The 18515-nt window shown below is 45.7% G+C and overlaps 1 protein-coding gene across 4 annotated transcripts in view; it reads right to left on the bottom strand.

Moving 5' to 3' along the window:
* The window catches only part of LOC149324964 (F-box DNA helicase 1-like), a 218746-nt gene that overhangs the window by 17487 nt on the left and 182744 nt on the right, over positions 1–18515 (bottom strand). For all 4 annotated transcript variants that reach the window (XM_089562718.1, XM_089562715.1, XM_089562717.1 and 1 more), the window contains exons 16-17: positions 13809–13997; positions 607–714 (exon numbers count right to left, since the gene is read on the bottom strand). In XM_089562718.1, the coding sequence (XP_089418844.1) occupies positions 607–714; positions 13809–13997 (297 nt within the window). The remainder of the gene's footprint in view (positions 1–606; positions 715–13808; positions 13998–18515) is intronic.

Below are 18515 nucleotides of genomic sequence, written 5' to 3'. Positions count from 1 at the left end.
CCGAAAACGGAAGGCAGAGGCGGCTGGTCATCTGCTGGCCTTGGCATTGCCACCAAATTACAGCCACCGACATCAACAGCTGCCAAAATCCCAATCAAGTGTTACGATGAAACAGCCCCAGCAAATCACCGTTTTAATGAAATGAGACTTGACCACCTAAGCTAACCATTATGACGCCATGAACAGTGACCCACTTCCTCCTTTCAAGAAAGAACTGCTGGGTGATACCACGAGAGATCAGACGGCCCAAATAGTTCATATTTTTAATATTCCTATTATTTTATACATTGCGCACATATTTTATGTACTGTACAAGTGGCAGTGCGAGTGGCAATGCCTACGAGTGTACGAGTGGCAATGCCTAATCAATGTCACACCCCAGCTAATGTTTAAACGTCTGCATTACTCACTCCCAACCGTGTTGCGAGTTTCTTTCAACCTCGCATAAAAGACCTATAGAGCTGGTGTTCAGCATGCTCACTCTATATTGCTGTGATTGGCTGGATCACAAAACGGTCAAACTGTGCCGTGATCCAGGAAACACTTTTCAAAGCAAACAATGATGATGGGCGGATGAAGAGAAGGGCGAGACATCTTCAGCCCCACCTGGAGAGGAGCGAGGTGCCTCGCTGTCGACCATGCAGAAGTCGTCGGCCAGGAACACCGTGTCAAACTCGAGCCCCTTGGCCTTGTGCGCCGTCGAGAAAACCACGTCTGCACACACGCAACACCACACTGTTAGCGGATGGACCCCACAGGGCACCACTGGTGGTTGGAGACTGCCCAGCATGGCACACAAGGGCCATTTCATCCACATCTTGAGACAAGATTTCTCACTCACCAGAAATTTCACCCACTAAAAATTTATTCAGACAGCCTGAAACAAAAAATTCCCATTAACAACAGAAACAATTAACCCAGACTCCAGAAGCTTTCTTCAGCATAAGCAGGGTGACAACAAGCTGCACACAGAGTTGTGATAGTAGGCAAAGGCTAGATTCATTAATGGTGCACACACATCATCATCATCACCATCAGCCTGACTACGCGCTTTGCAGGGCAAAGTCCTCTCTCATATCTCTCCAATTAACCTCGTCCCTTGCCAGCTGTGGCAACCGTATTCCCGCAAACTCCTTAATCTCATCCGCCCACCTAACTTTTTGTTGTCCCCTGCTACGCTTGCCTTCTCTTGGAATCCACTCCGTTAGTTACCCTTGAGGACCAGCGGTTATCTTGCCTTTGCATTACATGCCCTGCCCAAGCCCACTTCTTCCTCTTGATTTCAACTAGGTTATCATTAACACGTGTTTGTTCCCTCACCCACTCGGCCCACTTCCAGCCTCTTGACATTACACCTATCATTTTCCTTTCCACAGCTCGCTGCGTTGTCCTTAACTTAAGCTGAACCCTCTTTGTTAGCCTCCACGTTTCTGCCCCACAGGTGAGTACCGGTAGGATACACCTGTTGTATACTTTTCTCTTGAGGGATATTGGTAAGCTACCATTCATGATCTGAGAGAGCCTGCCATGTGCGCTCCACCCCATTCTTATTCTTCTAGTTATTTCCCTCTCATCATCTGGATCAGCTGTCACTACCTGCCCTAAATAGACATATTCTCTTACTACTTCCAGCACCTCACCACCAATTGCGAACTGCTGTTCCCTTGCTAGGCTGTTGAACATTACTTTGGTTTTCTGCATGTTAATTCTTAGCCCCACCGTTCTGCTCTGCCTGTAACTCATTGATCATGCTTTGCAGTTCATCTCCTCACAGACTTAGCAAGGCAATGTCATCAGCGAATCGCAAATCACTCAGGTATTCTCCATTAACTCTCATCCCAAACTGTTCCTGATCCAGGCCAGGGAACAACTCCTGTAAATAGGCGGTGAATAGCATTGGTGAGATCCTGTCTCCCTGCCTTCCTTATTGGAATTTTATTGCCGAGTTTATGGACGACTATGGTAGCTGTGCAGTCGTTATAGATATCTTCCAGTATTTGCACATAACACTCTTCCATACCCTGATTCCGCAATGCCTGCATGACTGGTGAGGTTTCTACTGAGTCAAATGCTTTCTCTTAATCAATGAAGGCTAATATAGGGGCCGGTTATATTCTCCGCATTTCTCTATCACCTGACTGATAGCGTGAATATGGTCTATTGTCAAGTATCCTTTACGAAAGCCTGCCTGATCATTTGGTTGACTGAAGTCCAAGGTTGTCCTGACCCTATTAGCGATTACCTTAGTAAATACCTTGTAGGCAACGGACAGTAAGCTGATCGGTCTGTAATTCTTCAAATCCTTGACGTCTCCCTTCTTATGAATTAAGATAATGTTAGCGTTCTTCCAAGCTTCTGGTACTGTCGAGGTCACAAGGCATTGCGTATACAGGGTGGCCAGTTTTTGTAGCACAGTCTCCCCTCCGTCCTTCAACAAATCTGCTGTTGCCTGATCCTCACACCAGCTGCTTTGCCCCTTTGCTCCCAAGGCTTTCCTTGCTTCCTCCTTCGTTGCTGGCGGGATGTCCCATTGCTGTGTGCTACTGCCTCTCTCATTAACGTTCTGATTACATTGGCTACCTTATAGGTTTGTGTAGAAATCTTCAGCTGCTTTAACTACCTTATCCGTATTGCTAATGACATTGCCCTCTTTTTCTCTTAACGGATAAATGTTTGTTTTAGCTATGCCTAGCTTCCCCTTCATCTCTTTTACACTACCTCCATTCTGTAGAGCATGCTCGATTTTTTTCCTGTTAATTAAACTTTCTCATGTCGGCTACCTAACGCTTATTTATTAACTTTGATAACTCTGCCAATTCTATTCTGTCTGTAGGGTTAGACGCTTTCATGCCTTGGCATTTCTTAATCAGACCTTTCGTCCCTGAGATAGCTTGCTGGTATCCTGTCGAACTACCCTACCGCCTACTTCTACTGTGCGCTCTGTAATGGTAGCTGTGAGATTATCGTTCATTCTAGTTCTAAATGCAAAAAAAAAGACAAAAAATGCTATTTTCCACACACGAAATAAGGACATCATGTCAGAATTTCAGTTTACCATTCGAAATTCGGTCACAGAAATTGTACATACCGTCAAAAGTGTTAACAAGATTCGAAAGTGTTAACAAGATTCTTACACTTCATATTGGCTTGCAAAATGAAATGAAGACTTTAAACGATCGTGTGCATGAACTTGAACTTAAAATCAAGTCTATTCCAGTTCTTCAAAGTGACTTACAGTCTTTAGCTACCCGTGTGCAAGAACTGGAACTTAAAAAACAGTAAGTGCCTACCACAGTATCTGCCACGAGTTGTACACATGATGTATCCAACATTCAAGTAAAACTTCACGGCGTGGAAAATCGTTCCCGCCGGTCTAACGTTCTTTTTTATGGTGTTCAGGACACTGATGAGTCTGAAACTTGCGAAGACTCTGAGCGTCTTGTGAACGAATTCTGTTCTAACAAACTTGGTATCACGTTGTCTTCCTTAGCCTGTGCTCACCGCATAGACCATTTTTCTCAGGAAAAAAAGGAGACCCATTATTGCAAAGCTGTTCAACGAAAAACAAGTCGAAATGCTTATGAGTAAGGGCTATAAACTCAAAAATACCGATTGCAGCATTTCGCAAGATTACTAGAAAACGGTTCGTGAGAAACGCAGCCAACTGTGGAAGTATGCCAAATCAGTAAAAAAAGAAGGTGACAAGGTCCGTTTGTCTTTTGATAAACTGGTTATCAATGGTGTCTCGTATTTCTGGGATGATCAAACCAGTAGTGCAGTGCACGTGTCCCTTGTCTGACGCATCCCTTCCAGTTCTCGTAAAGTGGCTGGCAAACCACCCGTGCGGCCAAACGCGCAGCGTTGCTCCAATTACGATGTCAGTTTTCTGTACACTAACATAAGGAGTGTTCTTTCTAAAAACGTAGCTCTTTCTTCTTTAATTGATTCATGCTGCTCCTCGGTCATCGCGCTTACCGAGACTTGGTTAAATGACATGGTTCCTGATGATGTTGTTTTCGCCTGTGACTCTGAATTCAACATATTTCGTTGCGACCACACGGGCCCTAGAGGTGGCGGTGTCCTTCTGGCTGTCAATAAAGTGCTCACTGCTGTGCCTATCGAGGTCACGTTGTACCTAGAATCAGTATGGGTTCGGTTGAGTTGTGATCCCACAGTCGCCATCATTGGCGTCATTTACCGCCCTCCGGACATGAATTCTTCATTTGCAAGTCAGTTGTTCGGTTGAGTTGTGGTCCCACGGTCGCCATCATTGGCGTCATTTACTGCCCTCCGGACATGAATTCTTCATTTGCAAGTCAGTTTTCTAGTTTACTAAGCGATCTTACTTGTCGTTTCCCGAATTCAAGCTTACTTTTACTTGGTGACTTTAACTTTCCGGCTATTAACTGGTCGTCATTAACAGCTCCTGCCAATGATCCTGAAGCTGAGGCTTTCCTCCAGTCCTGTCTCGATTTCTCTTTGCAACAACTTATTTCTGAACCTACGCGTCGTTCCGTCACTACAGCCAATATTCTCAATCTTATCTTGACAAGTGATCCTTACCTTTGCTCCAACATTGCGCTCTTAGAAGGCCTTTCCAACCATTCCATAATCACGGGTAACCTGAATTTTGTGCCCCATAAAAAGGTAGCTCGTACTAAACAAATAAGGTGCTACAACCGAGCAAACTTCAGTGAAATAAACGCTCAGCTGTCAGTCTTTGCTGATCATTTTCTTCACGATTTTTCGTCACGCTCCGTGGAAACAAACTGGAACCTGTTCAGCGTGAAACTTGCTACTCTCATTGACAGCTTCATACCCGTCATCAGTATCCCATGCACTAACACAGCGCCTTGGTTTAATAGGCATCTACGTCGCCTTAATAACAAGAAAATGCGCCTTTACAGACAAGCCGACAAGAACAGACACTCCGAATCTTGGCAACGGTACAAACTATGTGATAAGGAATATCAGTCTGAGTTGATATCTGCACGTAGGCACTTCTTCACACACGATCTACCGGCAATGCTAACGAACAATCCATGGAAGTTCTGGCAGATAATAAACCCCGCTAATCATCCTGACATTACTCTTACCAGCGCGGAAGGCAGCAGTGTTCCAGTGGCCGAATGTGCCGAACTTTTCAATAACGCATTCACATCCGTTTTTACCCATGAAGATCTCCCTCTACCTCCTATTTCTGTCAGAACTTCTAATACGTCAATATCCGAAGTATGTATCAGTGAGACCGGTATCTTATCTTTACTAGGGAAGCTTAAAACAACATCAGCATCAGATCACCTTGGCTTTAATAACAAAATATCAAAAATTCATCTGATGGTATTCATCGCATCTTGTCCGCTATTTTTTCACAATCTCTAACATCAGGCGTGATTCCGCTGGACTGGCGCCTAGCTAAAGTTGTGCCAATTTTCAAGTCTGGCGATCGTTCCTCACCACTAAATTACCGACCCATTTCATTAACTAGCACTGTTTGCAAACTTCTTGAACACGTAATTCACTCGCAGGTAATTAACTATCTTGAAGAACATAATATTATCTTTAAATATCAACATGGGTTCCGTAAAAGCTACTCATGCGAAACGCAACTTGCCGGATTCATTCAAGACATACATTCATCGATTGATGCTGGCATTCAAGTAGACTCCATATTTCTTGATTTTTCTAAAGCTTTCGACAGAGTACCTCACAACCGGTTATTAATGAAACTAGCACTGCTTAATATTCACCCTCTTGTCATTGCATGGGTTAAAGATTTTCTCTTTTCCAGGTCTCAGTTTACAACTGTCAATAACCACAATTCGTCTTTCAGCCAAGTACACTCTGGCGTCCCACAAGGAAGTGTGCTTGGCCCCTTACTTTTCCTAATATTTATCAACGATTTACCGGATTCCATTTCTTCCCATATCAGGCTTTTTGCTGATGATTGTGTAATTTACCGCAAAATTTATTCTAACACCGATTGCCAATCCCTTCAATCTGACCTGGATTCAGTAACAGCATGGTGCTCAACCTGGCTTATGCAACTTAATCATTCAAAAACTAAATTGATGTCTTTTACTAACCGAATGTCTTGAATTCAAACAGCATACTCCTTAAATAATAGCTCACTCGAGCTAGTCACCACGTATAAGTACTTAGGACTTCACCTTCATTCAGACTTAGCATGGAACCACCATATTAACCTTATGCTTGCATCTGCTATTCGGTCATTAGGTCTCTTAAAACATAACCTAAAGCATGCTCCTCCTCACCTCCGTGCCCATGCCTATACCACTCTAATTCAACCCAAAATTGAATATGCCTCGGCTATTTGGGACCCTTACCAATCTTACCTAATAAATAACATTGAATCATTGCAGAACCGCGCCGTTCGTTTTATTTACTCCGATTATTCACGTAACACCAGCATCACAGCCTTGAAGAAACGCGCAGGTCTCCAGGATTTATGCCTCCGCCGCAAAGTTGCACGACTATCACTTTTTCATAAACTTTATCATCATCCATCACTTCATAACGACTTTTTTTCTTTGCCTCCTTCGATTTTTGACCGCCGTGATCATCCCTTTAAAGTTAGGCATTTCACGTGCAGAGCATTTAACTACCGTATTTTCCGGTGTATAAGACGCACCCTTGTATAAGACGCACCCGCCATATATGCAGGCTGTAATTGAAAAAGTTGGAATATAAGACGCACCCTTATATAAGACGCACCCCAGTTTACCCAGTTCGGCTAGTGAGGATCAATTAAACACGCTTGCGCGACCATCACGAAATTCACCGTACCTGTGAGAAATTCTTAAGCAACGCTAAGTGGGCGAAAAAGGCAACACTCACGCCATACCTGCCCATGTTTTAGAAAAAAAAGAAAGAAAAAACGAAAAAACTCTCCCATATGTCCATAAGAACATTTTATTTCTACTTAAAACCTTGGAAGTCTTCACCTTCGGATGCGCTATCAAAAAGTTCGCCCATTTCTGGTGGCAATGCGACTGAAACATTCTCTTCGCACTATATACATGGAGCAAACAAAGTGGCAAAGGGTGGCTAAAATAAGAACACCGGCTTGTCCTGGCTTGTCTTGACAATGGCGAGAAGCACAATTGTCGTCATCTTTTGGCATTTCACATTACTTTTGCTTGGGGCCTCCGAAACGGTGGTGTGTTTGTGATCCCGGAAGTCGTCATCCCTGTCGTTTCATGATAAAGTTCGCCTAAAGAAAGTTGCGCACGGCGGTTTCCGTAATGAAGTATTAACCATGTTACAACCGCATCATTGCTAGTGACAATTTTTCGGTTAAAAAGCTTTAAAATGAACCTCAGTAATTTCTGAACTCGCAAAAAAAAACGAAAAATTCGCATATAAGACGCACCCTTGTATAGGACGCACCAGCAAGATTTTTGAAAAAAAGCCGCGTCTTATACACCGGAAAATACGGTATGCGCATTCATTCTTACCACGCACAATATCTGACTGGAACACTCTGCCTTCACATATCGCAACCACCACTGATCCTGATAAATATTTTAATCTTATATCTTCAATAACTACTGCTTAACTCTTTGCATACATTGTTATTTTATTTGTTCATGGCTTCCTTTTTTGCAGGGTATGTTACTAAAATGATTCATTGCATTAGTGTTCTGTTAATATAATTTTAATACTGCAGTAATCTTCGTTCTTTGCCGCGCTGCCATTCTTTTGATTTTTTTGCTTATTTATGTCATGCAAAGTGTCTTATTTGTGCTTTTGTTGTTTTATATTTGTGGTTTTGTTTTATTCTGTTCAATTGCCTGTGCCCCCCCCACCCCTATGTAATACCCCTTTAGGGGTATTCTGTATAAATAAATAAATAATTAAATAAATAAATAAATAAATAAAACACTTTGAGTATTCTTCAACAAGATTATGGTCTGGGACAATTTCCTTAGTACAGTTATATGTCGTCTTGCAAAGTGTGTAGGAGCGCTAGCAAGATTTCGGTACTTTCTTCTGACGTCTAAAAAAATTATGATTTACAATACATTGTTTCTACCTCACTTAAATTACTTCTTCTTGGTATGGGGATATACAGTGCAGGCAAACATAAATAAAATATTCATGCTCCAAAAGAAAAGCAAATGTGGATTGCTGTGCGCAGTGTTGGCTCGCTTTCACATCACACCGGACAACACAAGCTAAGATGTGCAATTCAGGCAGCGAAATTCTTTTTGAGATAAAGATTCCGATGGAGCACTTACACACGAATCACCGTACTTCTTGATATTCGAGGCCTCGATTATTTCACGACACAGCTGGTCTTTGTTCCTGGCGACAACTTGGCAATATTCCAACTGTGGGGAGCAATCGCACTCACGGCAATGCATGCTGAGTTTACGAGACTCTTTGTTATCGACATTTTTGCGGTGCTGCCTGAGCCTATCATTTAAGCACTGTGCTGTCTGGCCAATATAAAACCTGTTACAAGTGAGAGGAATGGAATACACAACATTTTTTTGACACTCCACAAATTTGCACTCATCATTTTTCGGGCAGTCGGGGATAGTTTTCCCTGGGTTGTTGACGCTCATGCACAAGCTTGGTAGATTAGGAGAGCAGAAAGTTGGGCAAGTTCGTTGATATGCATACTGAAAAAATTGCGCAAAAAAACGAGGACGAAGCAAAGACAAGACGAGGACGAGCACTAACTAACAACTAAAGATTAGTTTTTTTTTGTTTTTTTTTTCCTGTTTATATGTGCATGTGTTTCGGAATAAATCTTCAGTTGTGAGTTAGCGCTCGTCCTCGTCTTGTCTTTGCTTCGTCCTTGTTTTTTTGCGCAATTTTTTCAGTATGCTTGGTAACTTAACGGGGGCCGAAAAAACAACATGCACTCCAACTCTTTTTCCAACACTTTTCAAATTATGCGAGATATTGTGGATATAGGGAATGGCTGTGACTCGCTTTCTTGTTTGACATTCAGGACTGGGGAAGCATTTCAGTTTCTTCAACAACACATCGGCCACATACAAAAGCACGTGAAGTGGGTGGCCACAAGCAGTTAGCCTGTCCACCTGGTTACTAAAACTGCATTTGGTTTGATGCACACAGGATTTGGTAAGTGCACTCCTGAAGCTTGACAAGACAATTCCTCTTTTAACAAGCTTCGAGTGCGCGGAACTGTATGGTAGCAACGGTTTATTAGCCCCAGGCTCGAAAGACCAGCACACACTGCAAGGTGAAAACTGCAGGCTCAACATTATTTAAAAGACTAGAGCATGTAACTGGGACACAGAAGAAGACAGCGCTCGTCCTGTCTTCTTCTGTGTCCCAGTTACATGCGCTAGTCTTTTCACTAAAGATGACACACCAACTAGCCCAGCATCCTGCCTTGATGCAGGCTCAAGTCTAGGAATCCTGTGTCCTCTACAGGAACTTCATGGGTCACATCCAAAGGGGCAAGAACATCAGAAAATACACCAAGAGCTTCAGACACTTCCCTACTAAAAGCCTCGCACTCACAGGTGAGCAAAACGAGATACTAGTCATCCATGAAGCAACAAACTGCCACTACAGCTGTGTCTTTAAATTTTAGTTCTCTGCCATGCACTGCTAGAAAGAAATCACTGAAAGCTGAAGCAGTACAGGAACCTATGCAAATGCCCTTCTCCTGGGCAAAAATTCGGCCTTCCCACTTAGTATGTGTGGATTCAAGGTAGGCTAAGAAAAATTCTAAAGAGTTCTGAGTGACATGCCGGCTGCGTTCTGAAAGCGAATGGCACCGTAATTTTCAAGGACATCTCTAATGCACAAAAGAAGTCTATCATACGGAATGGAGTAGTACAAGTCCTTTACGTCAATAGAAAAAGCACACAGGTGCTAACCACGTCGAGGAAATTCTTAACCTGGAGGGACCGTCAACTGGTAGTTGCGTTAGTTTTTCTTTGAGAGACTGTCCTAAACAGTTTTGCAAGGAACCTTTCTCGGACACAATAACGCGAAACGCCATGTTAGTTTTATGCGTGTTAACAGTAAAAAACATGGTCAAGCTGGGTTTTTTACAGTTATTTATCGAGGTAAACAGCTTGTCCAAATTATTCTGCTTACACAGTTTTTGACCTTGCATTTAGACGTCACAAGACTTGTTTTTCTCCCCTCCCTACATGCCAACTGGACAGCGTCCATTGCTTTTTCGTTGAAACTATCCTTAGACAGGACGACAAAACCCCTTCGTTGTCCGCAGTCAACAGGAGCAAAGATTCCTCACCGAGTTCCTTCTGTTAGAGGCGCTGCGCTCGCTTCCGCAACCTACCAGGCTTAACCAAAGCTTGTTACATGTTTTAAAACAAAACATGTAACAACGATAAGTCATCTCGACGGCAGTCTTCAGGGCAGTGCGGTGCCAAATTCACAACACAGAAATAGAAAGGGTACACTATCACATGAAGCCAAAAGATATGAAGTAAACGGGATCTACGGCAGACTGCATGACAATAAAGACAGAAACTCCGAACATGTTTTACATTCACCAATGCTCTTGAGAAGCCTATTCCAGTGTGCGGAAGCAAGCAGAAAAAATGAATTACGGTAGACATCAGTCCCACAGCGCATTTCAAGAACTTTCAGCATGTGATCACATCGTCTAGCGATAAGTTGGGGAGGGAAAATGTACAAGTTCTTATGTATTCCAGTGAGAGCAGAGTAAATTCAGAAAAAAGGTTCTAATTTTGCAATTAATCGGTGGTGTGGCAGTGTTTTTCAACCAAGGTTCTCATTAAGTAATCTAATACTGCTGCGGAAGTTATAATTACCAGAAACAAATCTTACAGTGCGGTTTTGGACGTGTTCAAGCTTTCGATAAGATTAGAGCTGTGAGGGTCATCCTCGATGCCCTTCACGACATGGGCGTTGGCGGCCGGATGTACTCGTGAATTGTGAGCTACCTCAACGACCGGTCCGTTTACATGTCTACGCCCGATGAAGAGACTACCCGTCGTCAGGTTTGCCGTGTAGTTCCTCAGGGAGGAGTTCTCAGCCCAACCCTATTCAACGTGGTGCTGACTGGACTGGTGAGCGAACGTCCCACTCACATCCACATCAGTGCCTATGCTGATGATATCTGCATCTGGGCCTCGGGTACGACTCGTATGCAAATGCGCGCGTCAGGGTTTGCACTTAGCAACGGAAAAATATGCTGTGGTCGCATTCACACGCAAGTCTCTCTGCCGCTACGTCTCCCACCACAGATTTTTGGAGCCGCCGCGGTGGCTCAGTGGCTATGGTGCTCGGCTGCTGACCCAAAAGACGCGGGTTCCATCCCGGCCGCGGCGGCTAGAATTTCTTTGGAGGAGAAATTCTAGAGGCCCGTGTGCTGTGCGATGTCAGTGCACGTTAAAGAACCCCAGGTGGTCGAAATTGCCGGAGCCCTTCACTACGGCGTCTCTCATAGCCTTAGTCGCTTTGGGACGTTAAACCCCACAAAACCAAACCAAACAGATTTTTGGGCATTATCATTGAACGCGATCTGTCGTGGTCGAGGCATATACATATGTTAAGGGAAAGACTCACCCGTATTTTTCCATGTCCTTCGCTTTGTACCTGGCATTAAATGCGGGCCCAACGGAGCGTTCCTTGCTAAGACTTTACATTACTGTCTTTATAGATTACACTCGTTACAGCCTTCCTGTACTCTCTACCATAAGCATTTCCTGCTTGCGGACATTAGAGAGTGTTCAAGCACAGGCGCTTGTGCCTCGGATTACCACGTTGTGCCTCGAACAAAGGCATGATTAAGGAATTTTGTGCGTGGGAAATATCGATCTACCTGTCACACGAGCCACTTCGTGTATATTTACGCGAGCTTACACTGCACCGCTGTCGGCCGCTGACGAAGATTTTTTTTTGATGAGCGACCATACAGCATTTCTTTCACGTGCACTGTGCTGCCATCAATCTCCATTGCCATCAGAATATGCCCTGCCTCATCATCCCTCGCAGCCACCATGGGAGATGGCTCAGCCTTCAGTATGCCTGCATGTCCCTGGCATGCTGAAGAAATCTGTGATGGCGCTGAGCGGACTGAAGCAACTTGCTCTGTCCTCCATCTGGTCGGAATACCAAAACTGTGTGCACATACACACTGATGGATCTGTGTCACCAAAGGCATCGACAGCAGCTTTGGTAATCCCCGCTTAGCAGACGACTCGGAAATTCATTTTAGGACACAATTATACCGACTGTTGCGTAAATCAGAAAAAATCGAAAAAAAATTCTCTCGGCGTAACCGCACGTTTGTTCGGGCTAAAATTTTGCACAGAGGCTGCATTTGGTGGTCAGTTTTGTTTCATACTACATTTAGGTGGGATACTTGCCTGATTCGGCCAGAATTATTTGGAATCCCCATCGTCTGCGGTGACGGCGAACCAAAACTGAAAGACTTCGCAGCAGTGGTACCCGTGGCACCACCTCGCACCCACTGGAGAAACGAGCCCTCTACCGGGAAACCGGGGAGGGTGGGGGGGTCGAGTTGGACTCGCATGGCCAAGTCACAGCCATGGCCTTCTCTTGATCACTGTACGACCGCATTTTCAGTGATGTCTTGTGCTGCTTCACAGCAGAGAGCAGCAAGCAAACATAATTTGGTCACCAACTTAGTACAGCTGGGTTTCTCCAGTCGGTGCGAGATGGCGCCACGGGTACCATTGGTGCGATGTCTCTCGGTTTTAGTTCGCCGCAGACGATGGGGATTTCCAAAAAATCATGACTGAATCAGGCAAGTGCCCCACCTAAATGTAGTATAAAACAAAACTGTGTGAAATCTGAGCCCCAAGAAACGTGCGGTTAGGCCGAGAGAATTTTTTTTCGATTTTCTCTGATTTACGCAGCACGCGATACTTGGACCGCTGCAGAGCTTGCGGCCCTTCGTGAAGCGATTTGCCACATCTGTGGAGAACCGCCTCAGGAGTGGTGCATTTTCACAGACTCAAACCTGTGTTACAATTTTCGGGATGCTTCCCATACCACACCGCCTACCAGGCTCTGGCTTTTGATATAACTGTGCCCCTTTCAAAGGCCACCGTATAGTGTTCCAGTGGATCCCTGGTCACTGCGGACTCGATAGAAATGAGACCACCGACGCTGAAGCACGAAGCGCCTTCAGCAGTGGCCTGTGCACAGCTGTGTCGTTCTCTAGACCGGACACCACTTGTCTCCTTTCGGGATCTATGAGGAGTGCGACGGCTAGATACTGGGCCCTGCCAGACACTCGACACATCCGCCTTAAACGGCTATATCTGGCGATGGCCGTTTCTGTTCCTCGCAGAAAGCCACGCCCTATTGCAGGCCTAATACACAGGTTACGTTTAAACGTCGCCTTCACACGCAAGTACTTATATTTATTTGGGCAAGAGGACTCCCTGGACTGTTCCACATGTGGCGTGCTAGAGACTGTATAGGCATGTTTTAGTAGCGCGCCCAGCATATGCACGAGATAGACTCATGCTAGCATTTATTTTGCACTCTTTTGACAACAGGTCCCTCACGGAGGACTCGATCCTCGGCGCATGGCCGGACAGTTCTAGAACTCTACAAGGAACGCGAGTGCTCCCACGCTTTTTAAGCGACACGGGCCTTGACTCGCGTTTGTAAGGTTAGCAAGTGTGCCTTGTCTTCTTTCATCTGCCTCCTCCCGTCATCCCCCATCGTGACCCTCTTTCTTCTCCTCTCCCTGTTCCCCAGTGCAGGGCTGTCCATTTCTGTGGCTTTCCCGTCGAGGAGAAACCCTCGTGACACAGCGAGGAGGGACTCACTGGCCAGCCGCTGGTCTCCGCTGCAGCGCAGCTGGATGGTGCGCACGTAGTCGGGGACGCTGTGCTCGTGGGTGTCCACAAAGGCCAGCTTGGCACACAGGTCCAGGTCCTCGCTTGCCTGGGCGTACCGCTTCAGCTGGCCATAGTCCGAGAAGCGCCCCACAAAGGCATCCCTCACCAGGGCGGGGGCTGCACACACGCACACACCAGCAACACTGACAAGAAAAGCTGCACATAAGGTAAAACTGAAATCTACTGCAACACAGCATAAGAAAATAACAGCGATCAACTTTGGCCAGTCCCATAGGAAGCGTAGTTTTTGCATGCCAATAAGAGAAGGTGTCACGTTCGACAGTCACCCGTGCTGTACACTGACACAGTTTTGACTCTATGCACCGGTAGTGAGAACTCTGGAAAAAGAAGTCCATCAACTTCTCAAAAGAGAGGGAAGAACAACCTTTCAAATACGGACCGCAAACATTCTTCAGCACACATTTAGTGCAACCACTACCAGAATAAGGCCAAGTGTTAGGCTGTGATCAGTTGACTAGTTCCAATAAACTGAAAAATGTCTATGCAAGGCAGAACAGTTTAATTTACATCTAAAGTTAGAGCAGGATCTCAGTTTCAGGAGAAAAAAATCTGTCCGTCTGCAGGCGGCAAGTTGAGAAGATGCCACCTGCTCGCACAGCCTGTGCACATTCAGTCCAAGACTAATTAAAGACTAATTAAAGACTGCTAGACTAATTAAAGGGGCCACAACGTCCTATGATACTAGGACGGAAATGAAAACACCTCGCCTCATATTGTAAGGATTGAGCAATCCAATGTGCAAGAAACAGGAATTTGTAATTATCGGACAATGAATACGTATTGCATAAAACAAACACTTGCAGTGAAACCCTGCCATCATCGGTGTATCACCACATCTCAGTAAAATACCAGCGAGCACTTTTTTTTCTTTCAGGAGTGCTCATCATGTTTCATTACACTTCACACCCTCTCCAGTGTACAAAAACAAACCCCTCCTTCCCAACGCTGCTGATGTGTTTTTAGTTTTTGTCACTCGATACCGCGACCGTGATGTGCATTTCTTGGATGAAGTGGACACCATGGCCCACTGAAACTTTCCTTGACAAAGCGCACGTCACTGCCGCAACAGCTCTGGATGTGAAGCGCGAAGGGACGGTACTCTGTACTGCAAATGTGTCTGGCAGGTGAGATTTATATTAGTTTTCGGTACATCACTTTTGCCTGCATGCAAACACGATAAAGTTTGCTAATCATGTTTCCACCACTGGAATACACATAACAGGTGTATACACAGCTAAAGATATTCCTGGTAAATATCACAGTGTTTCTAAAACTCAGCGGTAGGTCCCTAGTCACTGAAACTCATGCTTGGTAGCAGCCCAATGTTTGCTCCACTTCTGTACGAGAATGCGATGAGCTGACCCTCTGCCGCCGCCTTGAGACAAGAATGGGTACTACAACCCGCAAGCGTCAAGGACACTGCTGCTGGATCACGGTGGGGCACATTTAGGCGCTTTTCTACCAGCCGTCCACTTTGCAAGCCCCATTCCTAGTGGTGTAGTCAAGAGTTCGACGGAAATCCGTCTGGTCAGGCATGGTGATGCAATGAAGTGAAGTAGCAGTCACTGACCATAGTCGAAAAAAGAAGAAAGACGTTTCGAAACCCGTACGGGTTTCTTGTTCACAGTGAGCAGGACAAGAGCGGTGGCGAATTTATATCCGGAGAATGTGACGTAAAGATCGGGCGTAGATGCCTGGCATGGGTCCAGCGTTCTTGTTTAATGTTGCTTGTGTTGTCTGGATGAATAGCGATTCCAGCAGAAGGCGCGTCGTCAGGTTTCTCTCCTTAGATAAGATGGAGGCATTGCCCCAGTCAATCTGGTGGCCAGTGTCGTGAGCATGACCCGCCAGCGCATTTGTGGCATGCTTTTCGTTTTTCACATCACGTTGGTGGTCCTTTTTGCGTCTTGAGAACTTCCCTGTCTCACCGATGTAGGCATGATTGCAGTTCAGGCACGGTATTTTGTAGACGACTCCTGGAAACTGCTCATTTGGTAGTCGGTCTTTCACATTCATTAGCTGATTCCGCAGCTTGCTGACAGGCATGTGGGCCACGCGCAAGTCGTATTTTGAGAACACACGAGACAGCGCTTCGCTGATACCAGGCATGTATGGAATGCCTGCTCGTGTTCGATACGTCCTACAATCAGTGGTAGCTGGATGTGCAGCTCGTTCTTGTATCTTTGATATGAAGCGGCTCGGATAACCGTTGGCTGACAGCTCCTCGTGCACTCTTTTTAACTCCTTTTCTAGATCTTCTTGGCCTTTGCAGACACGTGTCGCACGTTTGGTCAGTGATGTGACGACGGAGGCTTTGTAGGGCATCTACGCCCGATCTTTACGTCACATTCTCCGGATATAAATTCGCCACCGCTCTTGTCCTGCTCACTGTGAACAAGAAACCCGTACGGGTTTCGAAACGTCTTTCTTCTTTTTTCGACTATGGTCAGTGACTGCTACTTCACTTCATTGCATTCCTAGTGGTGTGCACACACTGGTCTTAACTGAATTAGAAAAAAGTAAATGCTTCTGGCACATTCTTAACACACGAGGCCATTACATAACAAAAGGCAATGTAAAAAAATTGTCACCATCACCAGTCTGACTGCACCTGTAAGGCATAGTCTGACTGATGATGTTCAGAAGGTCTGCTGATCTTTTCAAGATTAAGCACTGCCAGACAGAATGGTGTTAGGCGCTGGTGATGAGGGGCGCAATAAAAATGATGAATAGCCAGTGACAGCGTAACTAGCCGAGGATAGCGAAGGCCTGAGTTGAGTGACGCAACTGACCAGATGCCTGTGAGGCACTGGCTGGTCAACAGCCTTGGGGAAGCTGAGTCGCCTGGGAACGAGGGTCCGAGCCTGCAGTTGCTCGCTGTGGTGATGGCCCCGTTTAAGCCCGGCAATCCCTAATTCCGGGACGCCGCCAAGGTCGAGGGTCATTGAGGAAACCAATTGCACGTGCTGGCACGACTGTGTGTTCATATTTACTATTGATTTTATTTTGTGATGGAGAGGGTGATTTACTTTACAGAAGCTGGCTATGCTCTTGATGAACCAACCGTGTTAAGAGTGTGACACGAGTCGATGCTACCGAATGTGCCAGGTCTTTAGGTCTTTAAAACTGGGCTCCGGAGCCGGAGAAAGGGTTCTGGGCTACAGTCAGATGTTATGCATCTTCGGCTATGCCAAGTAGGGGACTCCTCTAGTGTTAGCTACTTTCACCTTTTGCTGTTTAATCTTTTTGCTGCTTAACATGTCTCCAGTGCCTAAACTTGTATGCAAAGTCAATTTCTGTATATAAAACTTGAAGTACTCGCTTTATCCCTGCATTTCACTCTGACAGGGCACCCCTGGTGCGAAGATAACTTTCAGTCTTCCAGTTTGATAAAAGAAAAGAACAGTAGCGCAACCAAGACGAACACAAGAGAGGACCACACAGGACGAGCTCTTCTGTTCGTCTTGGTTCTTTTCTTACAATATGCACCATCTAGCCCAACAAAAAGTTCTTCTAAACCAGTTGAATATCTGGCGGGGCACCCCTGGTGCAAGGAAGGAGGAGAACCTGAACTTTATTGGCGCAGTCAGCAAGGATCCTGTTGCTATCAGACAATAGCACGGGAGGAAGACTGAGGGCAGGGAAAAAGGCTGGAACCACCAGCTAGCGAGGCAGCAGCAGGGTTCAAGAAAGGACCTGCGGAGAGACAGCGGCAAGGACCTTGGCAGTAGTCGAGCGACGCGAGACTGCATCCGGTCAAGAATAGCAGTGCGTCGAGACGGAAACTCGACGGTCACCTGCAGGCCGAAGCAAGGTGACGGCAACGTGCACAGCACCAGCAGCGTGCGACAGCTCATCGCAGCGTGCAGTGAAAGTGGACGCCGACACCAACGAGCTGGCAATGTGGATCAACACTGTGAGTTTCCATAGTCGCATTGTTCACGTGTTCGAGCCGGTAGGACAGTTGAGAGCTACGGATTACGGAGGGTTATCTATGCCGACCCACACTCAATGTGAGGTACCAGTTGCAAGTGGAGAAGGCGCGCATAGAGGACCTGCAGGCTCAACTTGCAAAACTGAAGGCACTGGGAAGGCACTGCTCTGCGAGGAAAAATCTCCGGATTTTAAGTACGCCAGGAAGGTGGTACTAGTAGCAAAACGCCAGCAGCTAGAGCTCGAGCTGGCTAAGCTCAAGGAGTTTAGAAGAGCCAGTGAACTTGCGAGGGTGAACTGCTCAGAGTCCTGAGTGGTGAGGCCGCCTGTGCTGGAAGGCAAAAGTTTATGCTTGTCAAGCACAGGTCAAGGAGAAAGCATTCAGGATTGTCCAAGCAATCAGCCGGTATGCGCGAACATCTCTTCATTAGGAAAAGCTGCAAAAAGCCTAGGAAGTAAAAACAAGATTCCTGAAGGGCACAAAAATATCATAGCTTTTCTGCCACAGCGGGTGGCTAGCAATGAAAAGGAGCAACCCAGTTCTGATGATCTGGGGGCAATCGAGACCAAATTGTCCGATAACAAACAGGACACCAGTAAAATTCCTGCAGGCTCGATGACTCAGGTTGTGACCTCTGACACTTTAAAAGAACGAAAGAAAAACTGTTAGGCAGAACTAAA

The sequence above is a fragment of the Amblyomma mixtum genome, chromosome 10, assembly GCF_055824585.1.
Source record: "Amblyomma mixtum isolate Tamu chromosome 10, ASM5582458v1, whole genome shotgun sequence".
NCBI lineage: Eukaryota > Metazoa > Arthropoda > Arachnida > Ixodida > Ixodidae > Amblyomma > Amblyomma mixtum.
The sequence above is the reverse complement of the archived record's forward strand: the minus strand, read 5'-3'. Positions and strand labels throughout refer to the sequence as shown.